The 15461-nt window shown below is 36.4% G+C and overlaps 1 protein-coding gene across 2 annotated transcripts in view; it reads left to right on the top strand.

Moving 5' to 3' along the window:
- Positions 1-15461, top strand: part of ulk4.L (unc-51 like kinase 4 L homeolog) — a 230495-nt gene that overhangs the window by 87797 nt on the left and 127237 nt on the right. For both annotated transcript variants that reach the window (XM_018267520.2, XM_018267518.2), the window contains exons 25-28: positions 123-244; positions 2084-2140; positions 13212-13263; positions 13364-13458. In XM_018267520.2, coding sequence (XP_018123009.1) covers positions 123-244; positions 2084-2140; positions 13212-13263; positions 13364-13458 — 326 coding nt within the window. The remainder of the gene's footprint in view (positions 1-122; positions 245-2083; positions 2141-13211; positions 13264-13363; positions 13459-15461) is intronic.

Below are 15461 nucleotides of genomic sequence, written 5' to 3'. Positions count from 1 at the left end.
TGTAAAATTATTCTCATATCACATATGTAATGTTAGTTTTTCTTATTCTGTTGAAAGTAGAAGCTACAGTAAGTAATGCTGCTTAGTACAATGGCTGTCTCATCTAACTGTTTTTTTTACAGGAGAAATTATTAATGCCTTATCGAGTGTGTCTGGGAGAAAGCATCCATCTGCCACTCAAACTAAACATTTGAAAATGTGCATTCCGAATATGACCATAGTTCTCCACCTTGTTACATCTCAGGTACATTTTATTTCCCTTTTATATTTAGGGATAAATTGTGGTTCACAATTGTGCCTCACACAAACAGTAAGGTCTTTATTATTATTTTTCCCTTTGCCTGTTTTCCTCTTTGTCCTGTTTTCAACAACCCATGTGCATAACTATAGGCGTTTTAAAGGGTTGTTGCAACTACAGATGAAGCTCTGAAGCTACTGTATGTATAAATAATAAGGGAAAGAAATTGAAATGGGAATATATGAAAATATATTAGGATAGGAATAGAGGTGGAAGAATAAAGCTAGGACATTTGATTGTTTGATACAGGACATTTGACAAGATAATAAAAATAGGTATATTTGGAAGCAGGCTAAGTGTAAATGTGGATGATAGAAAGAAAAAGAAATCTGTCTCAGAAATGTGTAGGCGGTGATGTGACATATATCTATCTATATCTATATATCTATATATATCTATATATATCTATCTATATATATATACGCAAATCCAACAGTTGTTCCCAATTCACTTTTTAAAGCTAAAAAGAGGCTGGTAAGGCCTTCAAATTCATAACAAACTCCAGCACAAGCTGTAGTATTTATTATTTACAGCACACAAAAATTATCGTAAATGCAATATTTTCAAATGAGCTATCACAGTCCATCAATTGCAAGTATTTGGCTACCTGACTACTTGATAATACAAAAACAAAGCACCAAGAAACATCCAGCATTCCACAGGATTGTAGTGCAAAATATTCAAAAGAAATCATACTCTATTCAATGTTTAGACTCACCGTAGAGCCTTCATCGAAAATTCTATTTTTCCATTATATATACTCACTGTGGAGGTTATGTTTGGGGTTCTTAAAGATGGGTCTAAAGAGAACTAAAAGGCTGAATAAGATTTTAATTTCTTTTTTTACACCAAAGTCCTATTGAGTGCTGGATTTATGTTGGTATATATTTATATGACTCTGAGTCCCTTGAGTACGTTTTTTTTTTTTCCGAAAGGAAAGGCTGAAAGTGACTAGTGCTACGGTTTACAAGAAATTATAAATGCCTGGGTGCAATCCAGTTGCTGATATCTACTCACAATCCTATAAAAGGGCCTTAAAGGGGATATGCACCTTTGAGTTAACTTTTAATATGATATAAAGAGAGATATTCTGAGACAATTTGCAATTGATTTTAATTTTTTATTATTTGTAGTTTTTAAATTATTTATCTTTTTATTCAGCAGCTCTCCAGATTCAGACATTTCAGCAGTCTGATTGCAAGGGTCCACATTACCCTAGCAACCATGCATTTATTTGAATGAGAGACTAGAATATGAATAGGAAAGAGCATGAATAGGAAAATGAGTAATACAAAGTAGCAATAACAATACTGTTGTAGCCTTACAGAGCATTTGTTTTTTTAGATGGGGTCAGTTCCCCCCATTTGAAAGCTGGAAAGAGTCAGAAGTAAAAGGCAAATATTTCTAAAACTATATAAAAATAATAATAATGAAGACCAATTAAAAATGTTGCCTAAAATTGGCTGTTCTGTAACATACTAAAAGTTGACTTAAAGGTGAACCACCCCTTTAATACACTTTCAGAATCTTTATAAATCCCATAGCGAAATGTGAACATCTTCACTGTAAGCATGTGTATGTGTTTATATATGGTTCGTAATTGTGTGTTTTGCCTTACACAAGTATAAGCACAAGTGCAGCAATGAACAAAGTACAAAGGAGAAGGTTTGCACCCAGGAATGCTGTGGATATGTTTTTTTGTTGGTGTAACTGCCCCATTCTTTTGCCCTGCTGTATTCCTATGACTAATTTATGTTAACATGAATTTTACTTTTATGTTTAAAGGCATTTCGGTCCCAGGTATTAACAGAAGAGTTTCTCTACAACTTTGGTAATTTACTAGTAAGTAACTTTGTTCACAATGTTAACTTTTTTTTTGTAGGCTTATAAGCAATATATTGCAGTAAATATGTTTGGCTTAGGGAAAGTGAAACAACCTTAGATTGCTAAAAAGTACTTTTACATTACATTGGTATCAACTTTTTCAGTGTAGTGAGCTGCTTATTTATCATGCCCATAGGATATGAGCAAAATCTTATTAAAATTGTAATTATACTCTGAAACCTGCATGCAAATTTAATATCTTCAACATTATGTATGTATTGCTTTGCATATAAAAATACATTTTGTATTATATATCTTCCTATGCACACAAGCCACAAACATATATATTTGTAAAATACATAATACCTCTTTGTTTTATGCACAAGTAGAATCATTATCTGTTCATTTGAATGTATTGTTAAGAATATCTCCTAATATTTTCACTGCCACCCCATTTGCTGTAATCCTCTACCAATTTTGCCAAAGGCACATTCTGCCTACTACAATAATTCATACCATATTCCTGCAAGTATTCCTGGATGGCAACATCGGTACTTTGGATTTTGCTCATAAGCATTTCAAATATACAATGAAATATATCCTAGTATTTGTTTCTTTCTCTTGTCATTTATTTTGAGATTGAATGATGTATTTCAGTGATCCTTCTTTCTCCTCAAAAAAAAAAATCCCTTCTGAAGACTTAGGGGCACATTTACTATGGGTCGAATATCGAGGGTTAATTAACCCTCGATATTCGACCAGCGAAGTTAAATCCTTTGACTTTGAATACCGAAGTCGAAGGATTTACCACAATTCGTTTGATCGAACGATAGAAGGATTTTAATCCATCGATCAAACAATTTTCCTTCGATCAGAAATTGCTAGGAAAGCCTATGGGGACCTTGCCCATAGGCTAACATTGGTGCTCGGTAAGTTTTAGATGGCGAAGAAGTTGGTCAAAGTTTTTTTTAAAGAGACAGTACTTCGACTATCGAATGGTCAAATAGTCGAACGATTTTTCGTTCAAATCGTTCGATTCGAAGTCGTAGTCGAAGGTTTGAAGTAGCCAATTCGATGGTCGAAGTAGCCAAAAAAATACTTCGAAATTTGAAGTATTTTTCATTCTAATCCTTCACTCGAGCTAAGTAAATGTGCCCCTTAATGTAACTATCAAGCAAACCAACTACTAAAAACCTGCAATAAAAAGATACATAAAGTGAGAGGGCCCTAGCCATGAGAGCTTACAATGTATCCAGGCAGTAGCATAAATAAATTGCACAGTGATTGATAATATACAGGTATGGGGCCTGATATCCAGAATGCTTGGGACCTGGGGTTTTCAGGATAATGGATCTGTCTGTAATTTGTATCTTCATGCCTTAAGTCTACTAGAAAAATCACTTAAAATTTAAATAAAACCAGTGCTCTTAGTTTGGATCAAGTACAAGGTACTGTTTTATTATTACAGAGAAAAAGGTAATCATTTTTAAGAATTCGAATAAAATGGAGTTGATTGGAGACATTCCGTAATTTGGAGCTTTCTGGATAATGGGTTTCCAGATAAAGAACCCCATACCTGTATAATAGAAGGCAGGCACGCATCAAGCCATAACCATCAATTAATTGTGTATAGAACTGCCCTAAACACTGGTTTAGTGTTATAGATTTGTATTTAGATTCTTTTTATACTTAACAGCATAAGTTGCATTATGTCTCGTATATATAAGTAGCACCAGTATGCTACAGCTGCTTGTTACACTATGAAAAATTTATTTTTTAAAACTGCACCTAAATTTCATGTGGAGCAAAGTGACATTTTCCTGCATTCTGGCATTCGTATCTTTAGAGCAGCTCAGAGTGCCAATACTTGATGCATATGGATGTACACAAGCCTAGCATACTTCTCTGTAGTTTAGGGCTTGTTAGGGGAACACTGCTTCCTAGTTAGTCATGCATCCTGTCTTTAAATTAAAACTCCTTGACTTGTATCAGGTTTGATATAAACAATGTGCAGACTTGACAATAACAGGCAACTGTGTTCATAGCAGTATATATTCTTGTTCTGACTCTGGCAATGTCACAAACAAATGAAAGGGCTGTCTCCAGTGAAAATGTTTAGAGGCTGTATATGTTCCCTTTCTGCGTGTTTAGTTTAATGCTATTTGACACATATTTTCTATGGTAAATCCAGATCCCTGCATGAATAGTTTTTGTGACTGCGATTCACTGACAGAGCCTGGGATGCCCTTTTGTAATATATCCCTGTGCTTTGCATTTATGACAAGAACAAAGAAACCAGTTCTCTGAGCAGTCACTGCTCTTCTGTTCCTAGAATGCAAATGTTACTTGTGAGCAATCTGCAATGAGCTGCTTATATAGTGTTCTAATTGTTACATGGACCCTGGCTGCTTGATTATTCACTGCAGATATAGTTCACCACCTATTTAACAGAACATGGTTAACCTTCAGTTAGAGTCGCCATTAGAAATCACGAGGCCCCATACAACAACATTTTCGCTCACCCAAGCCCCGCCCCAGACCCCGCCCACTCCACATCACAGTAAAAAGACCACACAGACATCAGTGCTGAAAAAGTAACCCCCCACACACACAAGTTATAAAAAGCTATTGATGGTCAGGGCCCCCTTATAAGTTTTAAAAAAAAAAAAAACATTGGCGCCAGGGCCCCCCCATAAAAGTTTTGTTTAAAAAGCATTGGTGCCAGGGCCCCACTTACAAGAAAAAAAATTGGGGCCCCAAAAAATATTTTTGGTGGCAGGCTCCTATAGAATATTAAAATAATACATTGGTGGCCAGGGGATTAAAAAAAACACAAATTGGTGTTCAGTAGAAATGAACTTATGGCTTCAGGACTTCAACTTCGCCTCCTTTCGTGACTTTGGGTCTTTTTGCCGGTTCAGGACTTCAATTTTGGCTGTTTTCATGATTTCGGGTCTTTTTGCCGCTTCATGACTTCAATTTCGGCTGTTTTCGTGACTTTGAGTCTTTTCACCGATTCAGCACTTCAATTCCGGCTGTTTTCGTGCCTTCTGGTCTTTTCACCGATTCAGGGCTTCGGCTATTTTCGTGGCTTCCGGCAGGCCCGGATTTTTGGGGCGGCACACCGCCCAGCCGCATCTTTGAAGCACTGGGGACTTAACGCTCCCCAGTGCTTCTGCCTCAGCGAGCGCCACAGCCGGCGCTAGGACCCTGTGGACACAGGGCGGCGCGGCCTTGGGGCGTCGCTTCGTTAAATCCGACCCTGGCTTCGGGTCTTTTCGCCGCTTTGGGAGTTAGGCTGTTCAGCTTTTCGGCCCTTCAGCATTTTCGGCTGGCCGCAAATCTCGCAAGAGGGGCCCGGCTCTTTTAGAAGTGCAGCACTGCCCAGGCCCTTCATGCCCGGGCCTTGGCACTTGTCCCCCCCTGATGGCGGCCCTGCCTTCAGTTACCATGTTGTTCAATCATGGGTTATCCTGATGTTGCTGGGCTACACTTCCACCATATTATCAAGGATGTTTGGGGTTGTAATCAAACAAAACCAGTGATCCTTTTTGAAAGCACTCCTTTTCTAATAAAGCTTATTCATATCTTCAGGGCCAGAAGCCCACTTGTTGCAAGACAACTCTCAAGTGAGAATCTTTCTTGGATTGCTGTTTCATGTACAGTACATTTTCTCACTAGAGACATTAAACACATTTTTTTATTCTAGCAACAAACACCCAAAAAAGAACTATGTCCTTAATTTTGCCCTTTGCAATCTAATACAAACAAGCAAAATTGCACAGTAATTTCCATATGTTAGATGACCACTTTAATTCTGGCATGGTATTGGTGGGATGACCTTTTATTGGAGAATCCTCTTGCATCTTTAATTAAGCTTGGCCTGCATTGGAGAGCTTGGGGAGTGTCATGGAAGAGTTTTATAAAATATTTATGTCACTTATAAATATAACTTTTTATATATAACTTGTGCACGTTTTTTTAAATTTACCCTCAGCAAAAACCTTTTACTTTCATTTGCGCAGCATGTTTAATTAAAGAAGTTATTCCATTTAAATCATTTTTTTTCCTGCAGCATAAAGCCGCATAAATCTTTACATGTTTTGTCAGTATAATAAACTAATTATACAGAGCTCATTATTCTTTTCGCCCTAACTAACTAAGCAGACCGAAATCTTTTCTCCAGTGCTCCCACTTCATCTAAGTCAAGTTAATGTTAGTGAAGAAATTGTTCACGTTATGTGTACTTTAATATATATTTTTTTTTATAATTGGAAACCCTAGGTGTGAAGTATTTCATCTTAAGTTCTTTAAGTATTGCTTTTTTTAAAGATAAAGCCATAAACATTATCAGTGTGAATATAAAGATTTATCGCCTCTCTATGAAAATGATGACTCAACCAAAACAAAGTGTTATTACAGCAGTTTAGAGGCTAATACAGGTATGGCATCCGTTATCCAGAAAAGCTGTTTCCAATAGACTCCATTTTATCTAAATCTTTAAAAATCTCCTGTAATAATAAAACAGTACCTTGTAATTGATCCAAACGAAGATATAATTAATCCTCATTGGAAGCAAAACCAGCCTATTGGGTTAATTTATTCTAGATAACAGGTCCCATACCTGTACACAAAGAAGGCATCATGTACTATCAATAGTAAGACAACATGTGTAATGAACCTCAAGGCTTTTGAAGAAAATTTACATGGTGTCAGAGCTACTTCATATATAGATAACTCCCAGTACCTTTAAAAATGTTACTCCTACATTTTTTAACAAAGTTAGAGTAGTAATATTCCTTATTACAAGGAATCGCAGTTGAGAAGTGTATTACTTTTTCTAAGGGGTTTGTTACTCGCCATATTTTGCTATAAGATCACTGTAATAAATAAATTAGCTCTTTCAGTGACCTACTTCTTTTATATTCAATAAACATGTTCACTTAATATGTTTACTAACCAAATCCATATTTTCTGTGAGCCTTGTTTGTCATATGTATTTGAGGTATACTCTCATTTGCCATTGCTAAAGAGAAGGGATCAGGAATTACATTTTTACCACCATGGTATTTTTCTTTTAGTTAGAAACCAACTGGTTGAAAGTTTGATATAACAGTTCATGTTAACTATATAATATCATCCCCTTATACATTACATTACATATAGGCAAACGAGGAACAAAACCATTACCACCCCTGGGTTAAAAAGATTCATGCTTACATACTGTATTTTTATTAGCCCTTACTGCACCAGGTGTGCCGACAACCTCTCCAGTTAAAGTTTTTCCGCCCCCCCGCCCACCGCAACTACTGTTTACTATACAGTTTAAATATAAAAAACTGGGTAAATAGATAAGCTGTGCAAAATAAAAAATGCTCCAATGTAGTTCGTTAGGCAAAAATGTAATCTATAAAGGCTGGAGGGATCGGATGTCTAACTTAATAGCCAGAACCCAACTTCCTGCTTTGCATCACTCAGTTTGGTTACCAGTCATTAACCAATCAGTGACTTGAGGGGGTGCCATATGGACATATGCACATCTGTTTACCCAATTTTTATTTTTACACTGAACTGTTCCTTTAAATGACATGCATTTTGTGTCTCCCTGTGGTTGATTTTTAATGTGTTTCACTGCAGGGTAATGCAGGAATTAATGCAACTATTCTTTTCAGTAAGTCTGTACTCACTCTGCTGCAGGGAAATTCCAAATGCAAATGGAATGCATCAAGTTGGCTCTTTACTGTGGCAGAGTGAGTACAGATTAATTAAAAAGAATGGGCTGCATTTCTTTATGTGGCTTAGTAACCCATCCCATCTCCTTGGGATAGAAATTAATTAGTAAGGCAATCTCTCAGTCTCAATATCCCTACAGTGATAGATTTGAACTAAAATATTGTACCTTCATCAACTGGAGGCATTGTTTTTAAAGCCAGTCATAGATGAAACAGGGCACCAACACGGTCATGTGTCACACTGCAAAATAAAACATAGCATTGTGCTGCCACAAATATGGATTCAAGCAGCTTATAATTGAGTACAAAATACTGTTTTGATTACAGCGAGAAACTTTATACGAGATGGGTCCCCTGTAATTCAGAGGTTTCTGCATAATTGGTTTCTGGTTAAGGGAATGTAACTTCAACATTACTTCAAACATTTTCCAAATGTTCCCATAAGTGAAAAACTATCAAGATGCATATCCCCATGGTGATGCTTGGAAATAGGTATAGAAACCTATGAAGCAGGACAAGGACTAAGCAGAATGCTGTAATGATTAAAAAATGCAACAATTCCTCTGAGATATGTTATAATTTACAGCAAGAGGTACTTTATTTGATACATAAATTATATACAAAAACAAAGGTAACCATTCTTATCACAATTATACATCAGTTAATTACTAATGGAAGTATATATCACTAAGCGTTATGGCTCACAGCAGATACCCCAGATGTACCACAAGTAAAAATGTTTTCATACAGTATTAAGACCAAATAAACAGACATCATCGGACAATGATTATCTACATGCAATTAAAAGATAACCCTTTTAGGCTTACTGTTCTTTGTTTAACATAAATGTGTTCTTTTTCGTAACAGACACCCTGTGATAGGGATATTGTAGTTATCTTTAGAAATATATGTAACTGTCAGTTGTACCTTGGAGACATGAGAAACCTGCCATCTTTCTCTCTAATTCACAGGAATCTATATATATATGTATATATATGTATATATATATATATATATATATATATATATATATATAATCTAAGGAATGCCAGCACTCACGAAAAAAGCTGTATATATGCCTGGGTGCTTGATCAGAAAATACTTAGTACAATACAAAACAGAAGATCAGCACTCTCAGGCCTTAAAAGTAATAAATAATAATTTATTATAAAGGTATGGACTAACGTTTCAGCCCCCCTAGGGCCTTTCTCAAAGCACCCTACAAACAGTGAAATTGGCTAAAATACACATACTGGCGGGAAAAATAGCAGTGATGACGTGCATAACTCGTCATAAAACCAGCGACTCATGTAAACATCCCACTGAAGTTGTAGTGAATAATCTATAAAATTTAAAAACTTACCCATATGCACATCTAAATACTTTGTACCAAGAAGTATCACAATAGCAAGTAAAGATAAAAACAGAGCAATATGTAACACATTAGTCATTATGGCAACATTATAACTTTCCCCATACAAAATCACACATTATTCTTATGGCAACATTATAACATTTCCATACATAGACACACATTACCAAAAAGCCCCTGTGGCCGTGTTACTCATATGCTAAAAGTTGAGAAGATGTTCTAAATTGGCCCTCAGTATACATCTCCCGATCATAGAATGCAGTGTTACTCCTACGTCCTTGTGAATAACTACAATATCACTGTTTACCAACTACACTGACACTATGCTTAATACCCTACCATTATTCATGTTTCCAAACCTGGTTGTTTTTTATGGCACTATCCATCTAATCTTACAACTCCGGTGATCCACTATTTCTATATATTTATTTATTCTTATATTTATGTTTTTAAATTTTTTGTATATTTTTATTGTGTACCGCAGGGCCTATGGGTACTGCTCCCACACATATTTGCTACGATCATTTATCCCAGTTATGTGTTGATTAATTAATTGGCAAATGCATATGTTCGTTCATCAACCCCCAGTATGTGTAAACAATCATACGTAAACCTGCATCCCGGTGGTAATAGGCGTCTTATACTCATGTTAAACAAAATTTTTGATTAGTGCTATAAATTATATTACCTATACAATAACCCCATGTGAGCACAACTTGTGCAATAAGTTTTGATAAACATACCCAAATCAGAAAAATCTTATTGACCCCAGATTCCTAGCCTTGTCCATTGTGAGACCACCCACTCAAAACCCCTTGGGTTTAAAAAATGCAAAAAATTTATAAAAATAAAAAAAATGCAAAAAAATGTTCTAAGTCCAGAATTGTAAAAAATGTGGAAAGAAAATATAAAAAATATAAAAATGAAATCAATACAACACCATATATGTGTGTGGACATCTTCATATTTGTCTGTCAATTAGTCTCCATCTGCCAATTACATAACCAAAAATGACGTCCATCTGCCAATCCTAAAACGTTCATATGTAAATAGAGTACATGGATCTTTTATTTTAACTTACTTACGTCCAAAGGCCTCACATAATCCCTGACAATCTCCATAGGTAAATATTCACTACCGCAAAGTGCAAGGCAGTATAGGGTCCCATCTTGGCTTCCAAATCAACGATTACTCAAGGTCAGCTGTACCGGCAGTCCATGCACTTATCCGCCCGAGACATCAGGTCTTTGCTCATGGGCCAAATATATGCCACAGTGTCAGCTTCCCTGGAGTAGTCAGCATTCCTGTAAGCAGTGTAGGGTCCCACTTGGCTCCCAAATCAATGGTTGCTCACGGTCAGCAGTACCGGCAGTCCATGCTCTCATCCACCCGAGACATCAGGTCTGTGCTCATGGGCCAAATATAAGCCACAGTGTCGGCGTTCCTGGAGTAGGGGTTTCACATGCCTGAATTTTAAAGTCCTCTTTCTTAGGACATATTGGGCAGTTTCATGGGCTCACCAGTTTGCAGAATCACTCTGCGTCCACCTTCACGCACCGCTCACTTCTGCCCTTGTCAGCAGCATGGTCTGCGTTCAACCATCACCACCTTCTATCAAACGATCAACTTTGCATTAATCCGTGTTACATCATGTGCGGTAATTCATGGATGGTGGGTATTTTAGGTGCCGGCTACACATTTCAGCGCCACTTCGGAGGTGCCATTACTTTGTCAGTAGGTAAGGAAACATCACTTGTCACTCATAGCGTTAAACTTCATGTGTGGCTGATGTAGACCGTGTCAGGACAGACCCTCCTTTGCAATTTGGCAACCCTTCAACAGGTGAGTTGCAGAATGGGTATTAGAAGTCCCAAGGTAGAGTCACAAATTGGAAATATCGTCGGTAGGAGTTCCAACTGCCTCAGCTATCATCAATTGTAGACCAATCGGGGATGTCTCCGCTGTTGTAATATCAGTTATTGTTTCCCTCACCAATGGTATTTCAAGCAAAATGTATAATAGTCATTTGATCAGAAGAAAATATAAATACATGGGTGAACGGCATTAAAATATCAAAACAAAATCCAAGGAATGCCAGCACCAAAAGCTGTATATATGCCTGGGTGCATATATATATATAAAATGTAGGCTGACAATGTTCCAAAGTAGAGTCAGAAATTAAGAATTAATATCCATGATCACTGTGTTCTATTTGTTTGAGTTATCTATTAGTTTGTAACTAACATAAGGTTGTAGTTCACAACACATTTTTATCTTTAAGAAAATAAGGGCAGACAAGTTAAAAATGCAAAATGCCTTAAATAACAGTGTTTCTGGATAATTCCATTATATCAACAGACATGGATTGAAATGAAATATTTTGCAACCATTTATTCACTTACATTCCTTAGTGTAGGAGGGTAAAAAAAGGAATTTAAATATATGTTTTACTCATAATTCAAAAATCCTTCATTTACATTCCCTAGTGTAGGAGGGTGAAAAAAGGAATTTAAATATATGTTTTACTCATAATTCAAACGTTATAAATATCAAATGAATATGTAGACACAGCAAGTTAAAATGTGTCTTAAAAGCCATAGTAATATATTACAATTTTACATTTCTTCATATTTAAATGGATTTTGTTGATGTTATACTTATTCTTCAAAGACTACACAAGGAGACTGACAGAGTTTACAGAATAAGATAAAGTATCTGTATATTAGCTTTAAAAATGTACTGATGACATCTCCCCCCTTGTGTGCAGATTTGAAAATCACATCCGTTTGAGTTTAGGTTCCTGCTCTTCATCCCAGCCCTTGTTCATTTGCCTGTGGGAATGTCGTTCTGCTGTGTATTTTTAGGATTGTGTGTACTTCTAAAACTTTGTCTAGAACCCATGCTTGAACTTAAATTATTAGAAATACCCTGTAACTCAACATTTCTTTATAAAAATAGGTAAAATGTGTTCAAAGCTTAATGTTAAAATACACATATACAGACTCCACCTTACACGTTTTGTACCCTCCGGTACTTAGGCAGTCATAGGCAGTGTTGCACCCTAACATCAAACATTTGTTTATAGGACAATAAGCTTCATCCATCAGTACACAGGACCAATCACAGGGCTATGCATCAGCCATCAATGTGAACTCTATTACATATAAATTTAATGGGGTTCCATTACTTAAATTACATGTACAATGTATAAATTATAACATGAAGTCTTAAATAGGCAAAAGGTCAACTAAATATCAATAAGTTAACATTGCAATACAAAATACTCAGGGTAAAACAATATCATGATATACTGTTTCACTCTAATATATTGTTTTACTGTGTATTTTATGTTGTGATCTTAACTTACAGGGATTTTTCCAATGATAATCATGCTGTCATGGCTTTGATCATACTGAAATGACAATCTGAAACTATTTCAGCTCATTTTCACCAAGACAGTTCCAGAGAAAAGTTGAAAAGACAAAACACAATGTAAGGAGATACTAGCCATGTAAAGAGCCTATCTTTGGCACCTAACATATTAGGTAAATCACTTTAGTGGTTTGTATTTTTGACTGTAAGCTCTTGCTAACCGTGCCAACACGTGCACATGAATTTGTATAGTATATGATGAAGAATTACAAATCATTGGAAATTCTGTATATAGCCCCTAATTGCCATGTGTGACATTAACATAGGTAGTGAATATTAGAAATCCAACAAGTCAAGTCATGCTTTACTTTTTTAGTGTGGGAGGAACATAATTCTGATCAGTTTAAAAAAAATGAAACTATCTGTATGGGTCTTATTGCTGAATATAGCTCCCATTTCCAAGAGTGTTTTCCAAATAAAGCAAATGTCCCATCATTTGCACAATAATTTGTCAATGTGAAGGCACTGTTTATTCTGTTTTTGAATGAGCTTTCAGCAACCATAGATACTTCTATAGACTATATATCAATAAATGTGTGTGCTTGTTTTGCAGGACCAATTTAGATCTGTAGACACTGGTGAGACTAATTTGGAAGGAGCAGTCGGTAAGTGCATCCTGGGACAGAACCAAATATGAAAGAATTTCTGGAACAAATGTTAATTGAGTGACTGGGAATTTTAATTTTTTTTTTTTTTTTTGGCCAGGTCAAGCTGCATCTGATGAACTAATCAGGACAGCTCTGTCAGTGTTTGAAGCAATAACACAGCATCCAGCCTTGCTGATACTTCACCACTCCCCAGTAAGTATTGGCACTTTTTTTTCATAGTAGTTGGCCATATTTCTATTCAACTTTCATACAACCATTAGGATCAGAACTGTAGTTCTTTAGATTACCAGAATTTCTTTTTTTTTAAATTCAGTGTCACATACAGTATTTTGAGTCTACAGTCCGGCACAGATGACTGCAATTATTTACATTTTAAAGGATTCTCCAATTGTACTGTACTTCTTCATTCACCACCTTCATTTCAGGCTTTGTAATCCACTGAAATGCAAAAGTTATTAAAGGCATGTTTCTGTTTTCCAGTAAGTTTTCTTTTTTTAAATGGGAACTAAAGATCCAAGAGATTATTTACACTTGGAATATATACAAGCATTGGCCTGTTTTAAGGTTATATGTTAATTAAGGTTATAAAGCATTCTGCTTGTTTTCAGAGGAGGTTGTAGGACACAGAGCCTGTGTCCCACTTGAACCGAAAAGTAAAGAATGAAAGTGTTGGAGGATTCTGTTTTATGGGACTGCTGTACTAGAGAAATAGTATAGCATTTTGGCTCCCTGAAGCTTAAAGTCCAAATAATGTTGAACTTAAATTCTACTTGAAGGTTCAATGTCTGTATATTGGCTTTAAAAATGCATTACCTCGCCAAGAAAGTCAAAGCTAAAGCCAAATTGACGACAATAACCGTGGAAGATGTATGGCTGGAATCACTCTTCACAGAAAAGGAACTACACCTCACCATTAACTCTTTCCCGAACAACAAGTTCAGGTCCAGATGGATATTGAGCAGCCTTTGCAGAAACTATCGGCACACCCCCACTGACATACCTTAATGCAATAGGAAGTAGCAGAACTATACCTAAACAAGCACAAGAGGCCCACATCACCATCATCCCAAAACCAAATAGACCCACTCTGCTATGGCAACTACAGACCTACGGTCCATAAATCTTTGAACAGAGACAACTTTTTTCTAATTTTCGCTCTGTACTTAACGACAATGAATTTTAAATAAAGCAACTCCGATGCAGTTGAACTGAAGACTTTCAGCTTTAATTCAGTGGGTTGAACAAAAAGATTGCATAAAAATGTGAGGAACTAAAGGCTTTTTTAACACATCACTTCATTTCAGGGGTTAAAAGCAATTGGACGGTTGACTCAAAGGCCATTTCATGGGCAGGTGTGGGCAAATCCTTCATTATTTCATTATTAATGAAGCAGATAAAAGCCCTGGAGTTGATTTGAGGGAGGGTGCTTGTGTAAGATTTTGCTTTGAACAGACAACATGCGGTCAAAGGAGCTCTCCATGCAGGTGAAACAAGCCATCCTTAAGCTGCAAAAACAGAAAAAACCCATCTGAGAAATTGCTACAATATTAGGAGTGGCAAAATCCACAGTTTGGTACATCTTGAGAAAGAAAGAACCTAAACTATACAGTGGGCACATGTATAGGGCAAAATAACAACTCTATTTTATTTTATGAAGCTTTCCCAGCTTGTGTAGTGTAATGTATTTCGTGCTACATATACGTCCATTGTACTTTAACTTGGCGCCATATGCAAATAAGGCATCGCTAGCATAACTTCGCTTTACGAATTAACGCTAGCGCAACTTCGCATTTTAGTGAATTTGCGTAGCGCTGGCGAAACTTCACCTAGCGGAGTGTGGCGAAGCTGTCGCCAGCGGATCTTTGTGAATTTGCCCCATACGGTCTGCTCACATCCAGCTAAATGCAGTCAAATTGATTGGGAGGCGTTTCATAATATAGATGGACAATGACCCAAAACATACAGCCAAAACAACCCAGAAGGTTATTAAAGCAAAGAAGTGGAATATTCTTGAATGACCAAGTCAGTCATTTGATCTGAACCCAATTGAGCATGCATTTCACTTGTTGAAGACTAAACTTCGGACAGAAAGGCCCACAAACAAACAGCAACTGAAAGCCACTGCAGTAAAGGTCTGGCAGAGCATTAAAAAGGAAGAAACCCAGAATCTGGTGATGTCCATGAGTTCAAAACTT

This window comes from Xenopus laevis, chromosome 6L (genome assembly GCF_017654675.1).
Source record: "Xenopus laevis strain J_2021 chromosome 6L, Xenopus_laevis_v10.1, whole genome shotgun sequence".
Lineage (NCBI taxonomy): Eukaryota > Metazoa > Chordata > Amphibia > Anura > Pipidae > Xenopus > Xenopus laevis.
This window is presented reverse-complemented; position numbering and strand designations above follow the sequence as displayed.